The sequence below is a fragment of the Drosophila gunungcola genome, chromosome 3R (assembly GCF_025200985.1).
Source record: "Drosophila gunungcola strain Sukarami chromosome 3R, Dgunungcola_SK_2, whole genome shotgun sequence".
Lineage (NCBI taxonomy): Eukaryota > Metazoa > Arthropoda > Insecta > Diptera > Drosophilidae > Drosophila > Drosophila gunungcola.
In genome coordinates, this window is record NC_069139.1 from 2,304,991 (window position 1) to 2,320,075 (window position 15,085).

Here is a 15,085-nt window from a genome sequence, read left to right on the forward strand (position 1 = left end):
ACAGCGGGAAAACTAACAGAATTATCAGCGGCGATAAATTGGAACCCCTACAGCGAAAATTAGACAAGGATTTCGGCTAGGTTTTCACGTTCTCCGAGGAGATCCTTATTTTGGGCAGTTCTCCGGCATTTAAGGAAGGAGAATATAGTATGGCTAAACGCTAGCGAATGCCTCTTGAGGTTACACAAAGTCTTACACTGAAAAAATAGGAATGCTAAGATGTTACAAATGTATGTCAACTAAAATAAAATTGCACAAAAAGTTTTGAAAATTTGTAAATTCTTAATTGGAGTACATGGAGATTTATTTATTTTACAATGATAATCTAATCAATTTTATAAGAACAATTATATTGCAAACTTATATATCTATTCAAATTAGTTACACAAATTAGTTTTGAATACAACAAAAAGCTATTGGGCTTTCGCTAGTATACTTGATTTAAATTGAATTTGTGAAATTAATATAATAAATTTAAATGAATAATGTTTATTAATGGAAATTTGTATTTTGCAAGTGGTATTATTTTCTCAGTGCACACACAAACGTGGGCGCGCGAAAGGAGGCCGAAAAGGATATGCGTCTCTCAATCTGGAAAAGCCTAGCACGAGTATTGCGTCGTCTTCGTTGCACACAGCTATGTGTGTGTGTGTGTGCGGGTGTCCTGGAGCCTTGGTGCTTGTGTCCCAGTGTGCGTGTATGAGTGGACAGCGGCCTGTGGTTGGGCCGGCCAAAATGCCAAAATGCGAAATTGCGAAAAGGCCGAAAAGCAATGCGAACGGGGAAGCCAAAGCGAGAGGACTTCTTCGCCGCCGTCTTGGACGTTATTAATCATTGTACATTTGGCTGTCCTGTCACCGAAAAAGGCCGCGAATTTCGCTAGAGCCGGAGCGAAAGAGAGAGCACGCTGGGGAAAGAGAGTAGGACAGAAAGAGAGAGAGAGAGAAAGAGAGAGAGAGAAAGAGCGACTACTCACGCACACCTACGGCCACGTAAAAGAAACAAAAACGACAACTACAACTACAACACCAGCAGGACAGACTGACCAGCACACAACCACCACCACCAACGTTTTCACGTATGTGTGAGTGAGAACGATATGCCGCATTTCGTGGACGTGCGACTTTAAATTTCCCGTGACGTCGCCGCCGCCGTTGCCGTCGTCGCCGTGCGGAAATTCGCCGCGCTAAAATCAAAATTCACTCAAGTCCGCCGCGGTAGTTTGTCGCCGCACGCTAGCCTAGCCGCTCAGGTTCGCACAGCCACGTCACAGTCGCAGCGCCGCACAGCGTCACAATATCACAATATCCTTCGACGAGCGCGAGAGAGGTCGCCGCACCGCATGTCCATGTCCTTTCGCTAAAATTCGCACGCCAAATAATCGCATAAAGTGTTCGCTTGTGTTTCCCGTTTATCCTCGAAACAAAAAAAAACGAATCCAAACAATAACAATAACTGCTATCCATGTGAGCTACATATATCGTGAATTTAATATCGCTGGTCGAAAAATAAACAAGAATAAATAGCTGTGCTATCCGGACTCATTTGGCCAACACCGGAAAATCTCCCGCCTTCGCTGGAAGAAGGCCCAGATCACATTTCGCCCCGGAAGTTGATTTAAAAGGTTAGTTTGGGCCTTTAATTAGGGACATGTTAAATTATAAATGTGTTTTAGAGCTTTTGTACTTCAAATGTTTTGTTTAAACTTAGTTTTTATGTTTTTGTCCGGTGAAATCAAAGGATTTTCTTTATTTGTTGACAACATTAAACATGTTTTTTTTTTATTTTTTAAAGAGTTTCCAAGTCAAGAATGCCCAACTTAAAATTCTTTTGTTTATATGACCAATTTCACTAATTATTTAATTATACACCGAGAAAAATTAAAGTTCAACAATAATTCTGAACTTTTAATGAAGTGGTTTTAATAACGGAGAAACAACACTAAAATGATACTATACGACCAACAAATAAATAAAGTTGAATTACTATATTATTACAACAAAGACAGAAGAGAATAAAAAAATGGAATCTTGCAGTAGTTAAACAATACCGTAATGCTTTGAAAAGTATAAATTGTTTTAAAGTTAATCCCACGACCATTTGGGTATACAATGCAATGCAAGTTGTGAAAGCCTTTCACTCGTAAAGCCATTATTATTTTTTAAAGTGATTTTAAAAGCATTGTCATTTCTTAGGCAATAAAACCACATTTAAAATATTTATCATATATTTCTAAAAGTGTATATTTGTAAAAGAACTTGAGTTAAATTTTTGAACATTCGGAGCCTTACCAAAAAGACCACTACTTTAAATATTTGCAGGCGCATTCAGTAGTTCTTACCTTTGAAAAAGAAAACTGTTCGAGCTTAAATTTTTTAGATATTTTGTTCTTCAAATATCGTGTAAATCTACACTTTTCCAGAATTTAACGTGAAATTTATTGTACTTTCCAAACTCTCTATGTGCACTGTATACCGGTGTTCAAGTCCAATGAAAGAAGCAATACAAGCAATATATACAATACATTGTTACACTATTTATTACATTCAGTTTCCGGGCTTTAGAAGTGGTTTTCGATTTTTTTTGTTCTTACAACTAAATTTACAAAAGCCTCTTCCAACAACCGTTTCCCTAAATAAACAATGGAATACTAAGTAGTTAGTATTAGTTAACATAGCGTACCATGTTGCTTATCGCCGGGAACTATGCAACAATTTTTAAATTGTTTAATATTGTGAAATCAATTTTTTTATAGCCCAATTAAGGAACGTGCTTTTTTGACTTTTTAATGACAGAATTCTATGCTCCACAGACATATAATTGTAGCTTGTCTTTCATATTTAATTTAAAATTTTTGTTTCGTATTTGTTAGTAAGTATATTCTTTAGTGACAACCTTAGACTTTTTATTTGCTTCGGTTATCGTTCTCAATGTTAAATTTTAATATATATCAGTTCAAAAAAAAAATTAAATTAAATAAATAAATAGAAATCTTCTTACTGATTAAACTCATAAAAAGTTTTTCTTAAACATAACAAATATTGTAATGTATATAAACGGCATTCTTTTAAAAAATAAGAAATCAACGAAATGTTCGATATTTTAAATTAATCTACTTTTTCGATTAAAAATGAATTTATTTTCGATTATATTTTTAAAACGAAAGCCGCTTAATGATCGTATCATTATAAAAAGCAAATAAGTAAACCATAAAATCATTAATTTAATCTATTACATCGAGTTCGTTGTGTTAGAAATAAAAAAAAAATATATTTTACTTGTTGGTAACGAAAGCCATTATGTTAAGCACAATCATAAGTTATCAAACCTTTTCAGGTTTTTAACGATTCCCGAAATAGCTGCCTTAAGCTCAATAGTCAGACTCCAAAATGCGAATCGCAAAACGCTGGTACCCGGCCCTCTGCCATAATCCAGAACAACATTAATAGAGCTAATCATAAACAAACACACAATAAAAAGGTGCAATAGTGCTTAAAGCCACATATATCATTGGTTCCAACAGGTCCGAAATTACAACAGACACATGGCGTATGTGCACACACAACGCAACTACGGTGTGTGAGAAAAGTCCCAGACTGGCACACACAAGCATACAACACACAAACACACAATTGGGTTCAGACCGAGGCAACTTTTTCTTTTATCTACGGAATTCTTATTTTTATTTGTTGCCTCTTTTTGTGTTTTATTTCTTTTTGCATTAGCACAAACGAATGGAGCTATCAAACGCTTGCACATATTAGTACTAGTTTCAGTCGTTGACCTCCATTTGCCAGACTTTCCTCCTTTTCCTGACCCCCCAACCCCCCACCTCGTCCTTGGTGTCCTTGCCACATGCATTGCCCCTGTTTGTCTGTGAGTGAGTTCAATACGAAGCCAAAGGAACGAAAAAAATAGTAAATACAATAAAATTATAATTGTATATAGGAAAATCAGAAGCTCTTAGCCCACACACACAGAGCCAAACACACACACAAACACACTCAAAGAGTCGAATGGCCAGACGGTTGGCCATTACAGACATACATATGTCCTTTCGTGTGTTTGTGAATGTGTGCACAGCAGCAACACCAGACAGAAAACCCCCCAACCCCCAACCCCCACACACACCATACACCACACACTGACAAACTTGGTGTAATTCTTTTATATTTATTTCTTTCATCTTTTTCTGTTGTTACTAGATTTTTTACACACTTCTCACTGTCCCAGTTCGGTTCGTGAAAAGTTTAATGGCGAGCCGGCTAGGACAAGGACGGAATACTATGCTGGACTGGCCAGAACTGAACTGAACTGAACTGAACTGGACCCTGTGCAGAAAGCGAAAGTAAAAATTCTTTTCCTTCAGCCCCATCCAATTCACATCCTACTGCTCCTCCTGCTGAATGGCCGAAGACCTTGTAATTTTTATACAGCTGTAAAAGTTTTATTCGATATGTGTTTGGGTGCAGGTCGGCAGGTTGGTGGCCCATGGGGTGGAGTGTTTAGGTGTTTAGGTGCTGAAATCACATGCACCACCGTCGACACAGTTATTTGCTGCTCTATTGGTTATGAGCATCCCAGTGTGTCTGTGTCTGTGTTTGGTGTGGTGTTGGTGTTGGTGTTGGGGTCACCGCCTGGATAAATATGCATTAAGCCGCACGTTAAACTAGGTGTCAAGAGCGTTAGTACTAGTAGGCAAGGTCCATAAATGGAGCTTAGCTTTTGAGTATCTATAAATAAAGACGTTTGTTGTTACATTGTTACTTAACTAATTGACTTTGAAGTTATGCTTACATACAAGGGCTTTAATTAACACTTCGATTACCTAATTACTGAAAACTAGTTTTTTGTCAATAAAGTTAAAACTTTAATTGCATTTTTATAAAGTTATGCTAATAATTAGAAATACAACAACAAAATTCAAATTTAAATTATAGAAAGGTAGAATTAAAGGAGATTTAAAAAAAAAAGATTTAGCCTATTTCAGTTTTATTTTTACTTTGGAAACAAGTTTTTCACAAAAATCCAGTTTTAAGAAAATCGTTAATCTGTTTTCTATTTTAAGGCTATACAAAATGTATGGTTTGCAGTGAATTTACCTATTTATACAAAAAATGGATAACTTTGATAATCAGATATTCATTTACATTTTTTAAACAGTTAAAATATTTGGCATATATATTTATATATTTATTTATCGGCTTACTATCCTAGAGCATTGCAGTTCGTGTTGTCCAACAACTGCTTATCCAAAATCCTGTACTCAAGGTTTATTTAGGCAACCAGCTCTGTAATCTGGACTTAGCTAAGTTTCAGGGAGCTCCAGTTAATAGCTGGCAACGTGTAAACTCCATTTCAAGTGGCTGCGATGCACGTTTTGTAAACAGCATTGCGATGGATGGATGGATGGACGGATGGATGGCCGAAGCGAAACGAAAGACTCCATCAGTTTGTCTGTCTGCGCTCTTAGTTCCCCAACGCACTCTCTTAGGTTGCTCTTCTTGTCGGGCAAAAAACACACACCGACTTGAGTTCCTTGTATATTTGAATGCCACATATACATATACATATATATATATATATATATATATATATATATACGTATATTTGTATATATGTGTGTACAGGGAAAGAAATCATGTGTCAGTCATGCGCAAAACGTGTTTTTCATTTTAAAATTGCACCATGGGGCGAGCTCTTTTGCATGCCTCACTTTCTGGAGAGATGGAGGCGGAGCATATTGTTGCTCGCTCAGGTTCTTGGCCCGCACTTTTAAGCCAGGTCGAGAAAAAGACTTGAGAAAAGACGCTGCCACTGCTGCTGCTCCTGCTGCACCTGCTGTTGCTTCAGTTTTTCGGATACAAAAAGGAAGGCTGGGAAGGCGCAACAGGCATGCTTGTTGGCATTGGCATGGCTGTGTGTGTGGATGTGAATGTGGATATGGATCCCCTAGTTTCCATACCAAAGTTGGGGGATGTTCTCTGCGCTGCAGCGCCAAGTGGCCCGAAACAGGTAAACAAGTTATAAATTTGCGGACGACGGACGACGACTCGGCAAAGTTCGGCCGACGAATGGCTTGTTCTTGTTGCTTATTCGTAGCGTGGCCTCGCGTTGCGCGCGTTTTGCTGCATTTTGGAGCAGGCGCGTCGCGGCGCGAAGGCAACGCACCAATTAGCATATTCCATTGTCTCCCCAGTATACACACACACACACACACACACACACACACACACACATATAGAACACACAGAGTGTCCTTTTGCAAATTTGGCATCGTTCGTGCGCCGAGCGCAAAAAGAGGCAAGGGGCGTGACGCAGCTCATTTGCCTGCAGAGCGTACGAGAGCGAGAAATTTTGTCATCCTACCTATACCTATACCTATGTGTACAACATATATATATACATATATATATATATATATATATAAACCACCCACACGTATACGCAATATAGCGCATACGCCCGGTTGAGTGGCGTATTTACACCGCGACTTGTCTGTAAAACTTTAAAGCGCGCGGCGATTTTATTGGAGCCCCGTGCGAACACCCAACCCCCCTTTTTAAGGAACACACCCCAACCCCCTTTGCAAAGTACATGGACGCGCATTCGCCATTCGGTCTGGTAAATATATATAGCTATGTGCTACACCACTGGCGAATGGGAACGCATCGGTACGCCGTGCGATATGCGATATGCGATATGCGATATGCCAAGTGTGTCACGGTAATTAATTAAGAACTCTGTCTGCTCTTTTCTTCTCGTTTCTCTGCAGGCGCCAAGCTGTTCGACAACGGCCTCAAGTTGGATATTTCCAGCTACCCCCACATGAACATCCGCATGGGCACCAAGGGCAAACGGCCTTTGCGCAGCCTGACGCCCCGTGACAAGATCCATGCCATCCAGAGGATCCACGATGGCGAGTCCAAGGCCTCGGTGGCCCGGGACATCGGAGTGCCGGAGTCGACTTTGCGTGGATGGTGCAAAAACGAGGACAAACTGCGCTTTATGTCCAGGCAGTCCACCACGGACAACCTGTGCGCCGACGCCTTGGCCGATAAGTTGGATGTCTCCGGAGGAGGAGGTGTAGGAGGAGGAGGAGGAGGATTGCTGGGTCCCCCGGAGAAACGGCAGCGATTGGATGCCGCCCTGCCCCTGAACTTCTCCAACAAACTTAAGTTCGACGAGCTGGCCTTCAAGCGATCACCCCTCAACGGTCTGGACTACAGTACAAACAAGAATCTGGCCGAGTTGGGCTACAATGGCCTGCCCGTGGACTATGCGGCCTTCAATGGTGGCGCAGTGGGGGTGAAGGGCAAGGTCTTTGGGGCAGACATCAATAGACCAGCCACAGCAGATCCCTCCCTGAATGCCATCAGTCCGCTCTCCAGTCTGACCCATCTGTCGGGTCTGACGGGCATCTCACAGTCCCCGCTGGCCATCAGTTTCAACGAGCTGACCACCAACCTCAACCTGCTGGCCCAGCTCAATCCGGGCCTGGCGGCCATGTCGGGTTTGAGTAGCTTTCCGGGTGCCGCTGGTGCTGGTGGCTTGAGGAACCCCAAGCCGAGTGGACAAAGTCCCAGGAGTGACAGTGGAGATCGCACTCAATCGGGTTTGTCGGTGAAGAACTGGGCCAAACAGAAGCCGGGGGAAGCAGGCCAGGGCAGCCTTAATTTGAGCATCAAGAACGAGCTCAAGGGAGGCGATATCAAGAGTCCAAGTCCCTCGATTGCGCCCTCTCAGTTGGGCGGACCCATGACGCTCTCCAATCTGGCCGAGGATCCCTTGCTCTACTGGCTGAAATCGCAGCAGACCATGTTGGGTCTAAATCCCCTCTATCCGCCCAGCATACCCATGGGCGTGACCAGTCCTCCGATACGCTCCTCCACGCCCCAGCATCACATGAACCAGCTTGCCCAGACGCCGCCCATACCGTCGGCCCCACTCACGCCCTCGTCCACGCCCTCGGGAAGTCTGGATGAGAAGAATGCGGCGTGGTACAACTGGTGCAAGGCCTTCGGGGCCAGCCTGCACACCCTCAATCCCAACGCAGCCACTCTGGCCGCCCTGCAAGCCAATTCCATGCAACAGCAGGTGGCCAACTCCACAGCTGAGGGAGATCCCTCGAATATTCTGTATTCCCATCTCACCAAGGAGACTGAGACGCCTTCGGTGAGAAGTCTATCCTCCAATGAGCAGAATGCCGAAGCGGATGAGGAATTGGGCGACTCTGGCGACCTGGATGCCCGAGAAGCGGAGGTCGAGGGCTCCGGCAAGCCAGAGGATCTATCTGCTGCCGCCAAGGTGATGACACCCTCGCAAAGTCCCCTGGCAAATTCAGAATCAATGCCAGCCAGCAGCAGTAGTCCCAAAAACCCCGAGAGGATCCTAGACAATATGCTGTTCAAGATGGGTGGCTGCGAATCGGATTGCAGTTTTCAGAACAACAACGACGTGAGTGCCAGCAATAATAATAACAATAACAATAACAACTCCAACAAGACGGACGAGGAGGAGAAGGCCAAGTATCTGGACTGCACAGGCGATGAGGACACAGAGGCCATACGTCATGGTGAGAAATTCCTGCAGTGGCTGGAGAACTGCAGCAATCCTCGGGTGACAGCCGTGCAGCTAATGCAGCTCAGATTTCTGATAGCGGCCATCAAGTCGGGCAACGAGATGCCGCCAATGGAGAAGCCCTGCTCCAGGAGTTTGCAGGAGGAGAGCGAGGATAACAAGGATAGCAAGGATAGCAAGGATAGCAAGGACAACGAGGAGGAGGGCAGTGGCCGCGGCAAGAGTCGCCGTCGCAAATAGGAAAAGCCAAAGTTGGCGCCCATGGAGCCAGCCACGGATACAGAAGATTACCCAAGCAATGCGGCCAGGCAGGATGTGGGTGCGGATCCCTTCCACAGGATGCACCATGTCTATGCCCCGGCAGTCTACAGATCATCGGCCACCCTACTCAGCTCCCTGTTCTTCCCCCCCTACGAATTTGTACATTGTGACCTCGACGATGAGCCGGATGACGACTGCCAGATCACGGGCGAGTACCAGCAGTACGACGAACTGAGCTCCAGCTCCAGCTAGATCTTGCCTCCTGGATCTCCACTGAATTTATCTCCTAGCTGTGACAACACCTACTATCGAGCATACTTTCAGCCTCTCTTCCATTCAATTCAATTCAATTCAATTCTCAACTCAATTCTTAACTCAATTCTCAACTCAATTCCATTGTATTGTATTAATTAATCGTACGGCTAATGTGTATATATCGAGAATCTCTATTTGTAGCTATTATGCATTTCTTTTTCAAACGGAAAAAACAAGCGATTTTGTTTTATTTCGGTTGTTTTATACCCAATGCATTCTAGACAAAATGTTATAGCCTTTGTTCTTTGTTACGACAACAAACCTTTTCGAACTGCAATGGTGTGCATTTGATATCAACGTTTTTAAATTTCGTATATTATATTAATAACTATATGGAAATGTGCTCAAAAGAATTTTCTTAATTCGAAATTAATGCGATATTTAAATAAAGACATTTACAAATTTAAATGTAATTTTAAATACATGTTCAATAAAAAATAATTAGATAATTTTTATGAAACTCTTAGAACTGTTGTCTTTTTCATTCATCTCGGGGAAAAATTGTCAATCATGAAATTTGTTTAAACATTTAAAATCGTTCAATTTTGCTAGTAAGTCAACATGAAGGTATAGTTTTTAGCTTAAGCCAAACCGGACGAGATCATTAGTCATTTTGTTTTGGTCAATTCAAAAATTCGAAAATTGGCAACAAAATATAAAAGCACAAGAATATCAGTTCCAATTTCGGTTTTATTAATTTAAAAAATGGAAAAAAATGGTTAAATGATTTCGCGTTGAAAAAACAGTTCAAAAATTTTGGAAATTTGGCGAAAAAATAGAAGAACCAAAAATCAAATTTAATTTCGCGTTTTTTATCAAAACTCTGGTATATAATGGTCAAATTTTGGATTGTCATACCTCATTAAACTCGTCATAAAGTTTTCAATCGATTGGCATTCACAGCTTACAAATTTTGTTTTGAGTCCATTTATCGAAAAAAAAGGGTAGCACCATCTTTTTTTCTCAGATAAATGCGAAAATTGGTAAAAATATTATAGTCTTCGAAATCATCCGGAAAGTAATGAGGATCTTCAGCAGTTCAAAAAAATCACTCATACAGTTGTACGTGGTATTTTAGCCTAATTACGTCTAAACATCAGTAACAAAATTTAAAATTTGAGCCTTAACTAAGCTGTCTGCAAAAGTCAATATGTAGCATAAATAAAAGAGTAGGCTCTTACCAAATTAATTGGATCATCTAGTGGTTCGTATTGAACAAAATCGGCGACAAACTTGGCAATTTCCTCAACGCTTGATATGAGTTCCGTGTGTATGAACGCCGTTGGTCTGATGGTTGTGCACACAAATTTCTGGGAGATGGTTAAAAGGGGCGATTTATCAAAGCATTAAAATTGATAGTAACATAACAAAGAAAGTGGCGAACACTTTACCTGAACTTTGCATTCGTTGGGCAAGGCCAAGACCATCGCTCGTTTCTTTGGGTAAGTGAGAACCAATTGCTTGCGGAAGTTCTCGGCATAAAGAAGTAGCAATCGCTCTTTGGGCGACAATGTATAGTACGAGGGTGGATAGCACTGCGGGCTGTTTTCGAACTCCTCGATTGTCTCCGGAAAGGATAGGTCGATCTTTCCGATATTCAGCGCCGGTTCACCTTCAGACAAACTGAATTCACTGGACTTCATTTCCTCCATTTCCACCTCGTACTCCCCCTCCATTTCATCCACGAAATCCGATTCCGTAGCTTGCGAACGCCTAATCTCGTCGATTTCTTTGAATTTATCGGAGTGACGAGTCGGGTCGATGTTACTGACCACCTTCTTGTACTTCTGGAATAATACCTTCGGCATTTTGGCGTCGTTAACTCGCTTGCCGGCTATTTACAATGATAAACAAGAAATAACGTTTCTATAACTACGGTGTTTGTAGAAAAATATATTTTTTAATACGAGCAGATGTGACAGAAATTGAAATGTGTTATTTGGTGAAAACCGAAATTATGTTGCAGAACATCTTGTTCATGACTAAAAAAAAGAGGATTAAATTCGTCTCTAATAAATATCTAATTGGAATCAGAAGGCCAGTTAGCTTAAACGTGGTGCTAAATCAACTTAAGGAGTAATAAATATTAACAACAACTTGTTTATTTGTAATTTATCCAAGTCAAATGGAGACAGTTTTATATTAAATTATAAATGGTTTATGATATTACACAATAACTGATCAACTAACATATTTACACAATTTTTTTTTTATTTTGTGTGATTAAAAGGAAACGTGCCTCTTGAAATTTTTCAATTTCCAACAAAGACATCCTGGGTTCGTGTCTTCGGAATAAAATCCAATTAGATTTTACATATTTTATTTGTAGATATTCGAGCCTTTTCGTCGGCTAGTGTCCTTCACAAATCGCCACCGTAACTGCTTGTGAACTGCTTTAACACCGAAGGGAACTTCTTTACCCTGCTTTATTTTAAATTGTACTGCTTGTCGTACAATTCTCTACATGTAAAATTTAGATGTAGACATGGACGCATAAGCGTTTTTGTTACGGAAAGTTTGTTAAAACTTAAACGACTAAATGTGTGAAAAAATAAGTGTACAAACTGGTTCTTATAATTAACATTTTTTATAATAAATCGTATTTTTAAGATGAAAACGTTATAAATTAGATTTGTTTTTTATGAACAGTCGAAACAACATTAACAGGCCCCTCATAACAGTTCATTGCACTCAGAATTATAGTAATCACTATTTATTTCTTTGACACAAGCCCAGGAGGCACTTAAGAAACTATATGATTTTAAATATAATAAGATGTGTTTTTTATGAGAATTAAAATTTCTTTTAATATTCGGCGGCTTTTGGAAGGTCATTAAGCACATTAACTCTATGTTTTTATGATCTCCAATAATTAAAGATTATAAATATTCACATATGTATAAAATGCGTCAACATTGAAGTTAAATGTTCCTAACCTTTTGTGTTTTCTTACCTTGTGATTTTTGATAAAATAGCAAACAGGGAAATTCAGTTTCTCTAAGCACTGTCAAACCATACAAATTTAATGAATTTATGTTTTGATTCTGCTTTAGTTCAGTATGAGAAGGTTCACAATATCTGTGTATCTTTACAACAGAAGGAGAAATAAATGAAGCTTATTCAGAATTTCTATTTGCATTGGGGATTATTATTTATTTGAATTATAAATGTTACATAATTAGTCGTCTGACATTCGAGGCTGGGCCATCCCCAGATGGCAGATTGGTGGCACATTTTTTAAGGACCAGGAACCACCCCCTTGTCTGCGTGCACCGCAAATTGCATTTGCATTATTTATATTGCATCAATAAAACCCGCATTCAGGAATAATTAGCGAAAAACTTGTCGAGCAGCGGAGTAGAGGAGCGGAGGAGAGGAGAGACCAGCGGATTGAGATCGGCGCAGTTGATCCGTTTATGGCTGGCGCTAGGATTTATTTGTACTTCCTTTCGCATTTAAAAGGCGAGCGTCTACCTGAATCGAATGCTACATTCATGAAACCATTTGGCGCTTTTAAGCGACTCAATTACGCACTTTGATTCCCGATTCCCACATTTGTTGTCGCCTGTCGTTGGTTGTCGCCTGTCCTGCTCAAACCGTTCGTCCTGTTCGTCCTGTTCGTCCTGTTCGTCCTGCGGAAAGGACTCTCTACCTGAACTGAACGTCGTCTGAGGCAAGATGCGTAAGCACTAATTTTTATGTGTGCTCGCTCTGTTGGCCGTTTAATTGCCGCGGCTCGCGCTAAGTGTTCCTTAGAAAAACAATGCGCGGCGTTCAATCAGGCACATGTCGTCCTGTCGCATGACTCCTTGTCGAAACAGGAGGCGCCCCGGATGTCCTTTAGTCTGATTATCGGCCACGCAACGCCGATGCCGATGCCGATGCCGGTGCTGATGCTGATGCGCTGCGGTTATGCCAATTAACGCGGTATAAGAGGCAGCCCTTCCCAGTAGAGGACATCACATTCGCTTTACACTCCGAAGGAAGCACATCACATCTCCAAACGGAAACATTCAACATGCAGATGGTTAATGCTATTATACTGCTGCTGACCATTCAGCAAAGCTGCCTAGCGTTGTACATCAAGAAAGTGGAGAAGAGTCCTGCCAAAGCGCCAGCCAAAGACGACTGGGGAGTCTTCAAGAACACACTGGGACTAAGCCAAGAAAAAGGTGTGTTACCTATACCAAAAGTCCCGCTTAAGGCATTTACTTACTTTACTATTTGTTATTTTCCTTTTAGTTGAACTACTCAAATCGCAAAAGGACCAACAGGGCACCAAGGAGTTGCTCAATCGTTTTATTTTGGAAAATCCCAAAGCCTTACCGCAGGTCAAGAAGCAACCCGATCAGTTTTTGGCACTCTATCGATCCATTTTGAAGAAACTGACAGCTTCCAAGCGCATGCTGAAGACCTCTCTTAACTTCGAACTGGCCGACAACAGGCCTCATAAGGCCCTGAAAAGACCACGTCGCAAGATCGCCGTGAAGATGGTCTCCGACATGCCATCCTGGAAAATAGAGAGCCTTTTGAACTCCTTCTATCTGAAGCACGGAATTCCGAGGAACACCGAGGAGCATGACTATCCCGATTTGGATATGCCCCGGGACACCGACTACGACTCTGACAATTTCTATGACGACGAAGGCGATGTCGGACTGACTGCCAAGACCAGGCAAAATACCGAATACGGATCCTTTCAGGATCTGATTATGCAGGCCAAGATGAACGAGTGGGAGCGCGAGGAGGAGGAAACCAAATTGCACGGCTCAGACAATGATGACTTCATTTAAATTGAAACATCCATTGAGTTATCCTCACGTAACTGATAGTGGGCTGTGCAATAGGGGGTTCAAATGCTGGCATTGGACTTATCTTTCGTTTAAAGTAGTTAATTTTGCCAAACAATATTGAGCAACAATTTATTAAAACAACATAGCTTTAGTATTTTTTTTTTCAAAATGAAAATAATAAATAAAGTAACTAAGAAGTTTAAATATGAAATATATTTTTATTTTATTGGTATGGAATTTTGGTGGTCTAAAGTTAAGGAATTCGGAGTCCTTAATAATTTAGAACAAGCTTTCTATTTTGCAATATCTGCGCATGTCCTCTCTACATATAAAGCTTTTTCTTAGAGAGCAATGTCAAATAGAGTTTGTTATTATTAAATGCTCATCTTATAAATGGTTTTTCTTTAGACAAATATTTTTATAGCATTGTATTAGTGTTTTTTGTAAAGTTTTATAAGTAATAGTTTTGAAATCAATATAATTTTCCGGTTTACCTCTTACTTTAGGTTTACGATTATATAAAACAGCTGATTGTTATGTTCTGTGCTCTCCTTTCATTTCCTACTCTCTCTTGCGGCATGACAACAAATATTGCTATTATAAGCAGACATATGGCTTACACAATGGTTTATTATATGGTGCCAACAACATAAACACGTGCTCCACAAGAGCACGAAGAACACTCATGCGCCCTGTTGTGCCATGAAATCGTGAATCCTTGGAAGATATAAAAGCCAAGCTCATTTGAACCCACAATTAGTCTGTTGCTGTTCTCAGTCGGTTATAAATAAGAACTTCATTAAATAGTATTAGTTGTTGGTAATTTCAGTTTACGTAGTCAGTTCTGCAGAGCCCATAAATTCTTATTAACTGGCTCAGTCTTAACAGCCTATCTTAAATAACCCTTTAATCCGCTCTTTTTGCACAGCCCACTTGTTGCTTTATAGCTACAAAAATATTTAAAGATTTATCTTAAAAGATTTGAGAAATAAGTTTAAGCAAATTGGGTCTTTTAAATTAAGTTCCCAATTGAACAAACTAGTTCCTTGCCGCAGTGTGCCGAAATCGATAGATCTATTTAATACGAGTATGCAAAATTTTAGAATGCACATCACGTACTAAGTCTTTTAGGTATC

General features: G+C 40.7%; 3 protein-coding genes across 3 annotated transcripts in view; 2 read left to right on the plus strand and 1 right to left on the minus strand.

Moving 5' to 3' along the window:
• The window catches only part of LOC128258619 (coiled-coil domain-containing protein lobo), a 34,446-nt gene extending 23,346 nt beyond the window's left edge, over positions 1-11,100 (minus strand). The window contains exons 1-2 of the mRNA XM_052990329.1: positions 10,548-11,100; positions 10,338-10,466 (exon numbers count right to left, since the gene is read on the minus strand). Of these exons, the coding sequence (XP_052846289.1) occupies positions 10,338-10,466; positions 10,548-10,964 (546 nt within the window). The 5' untranslated portion in view covers positions 10,965-11,100. The remainder of the gene's footprint in view (positions 1-10,337; positions 10,467-10,547) is intronic.
• LOC128258674 (protein distal antenna) lies at positions 519-9,563 on the plus strand. Its single transcript, XM_052990463.1, has 2 exons — positions 519-1,624; positions 6,776-9,563. The coding sequence occupies exon 2, from the start codon at positions 6,829-6,831 to the stop codon at positions 8,818-8,820; it is 1,992 nt and encodes a 663-aa protein (XP_052846423.1). The 5' UTR covers positions 519-1,624; positions 6,776-6,828; the 3' UTR covers positions 8,821-9,563.
• Positions 11,101-12,811: 1,711 nt separating the features above from the next.
• Positions 12,812-14,073, plus strand: LOC128259074 (uncharacterized). The gene is made up of 2 exons (XM_052991218.1): positions 12,812-13,328; positions 13,399-14,073. Exons 1-2 carry the CDS (start codon positions 13,175-13,177, stop codon positions 13,947-13,949), a joined length of 705 nt encoding a protein of 234 aa, XP_052847178.1. The 5' UTR covers positions 12,812-13,174; the 3' UTR covers positions 13,950-14,073.
• Positions 14,074-15,085: the final 1,012 nt, after the last annotated feature.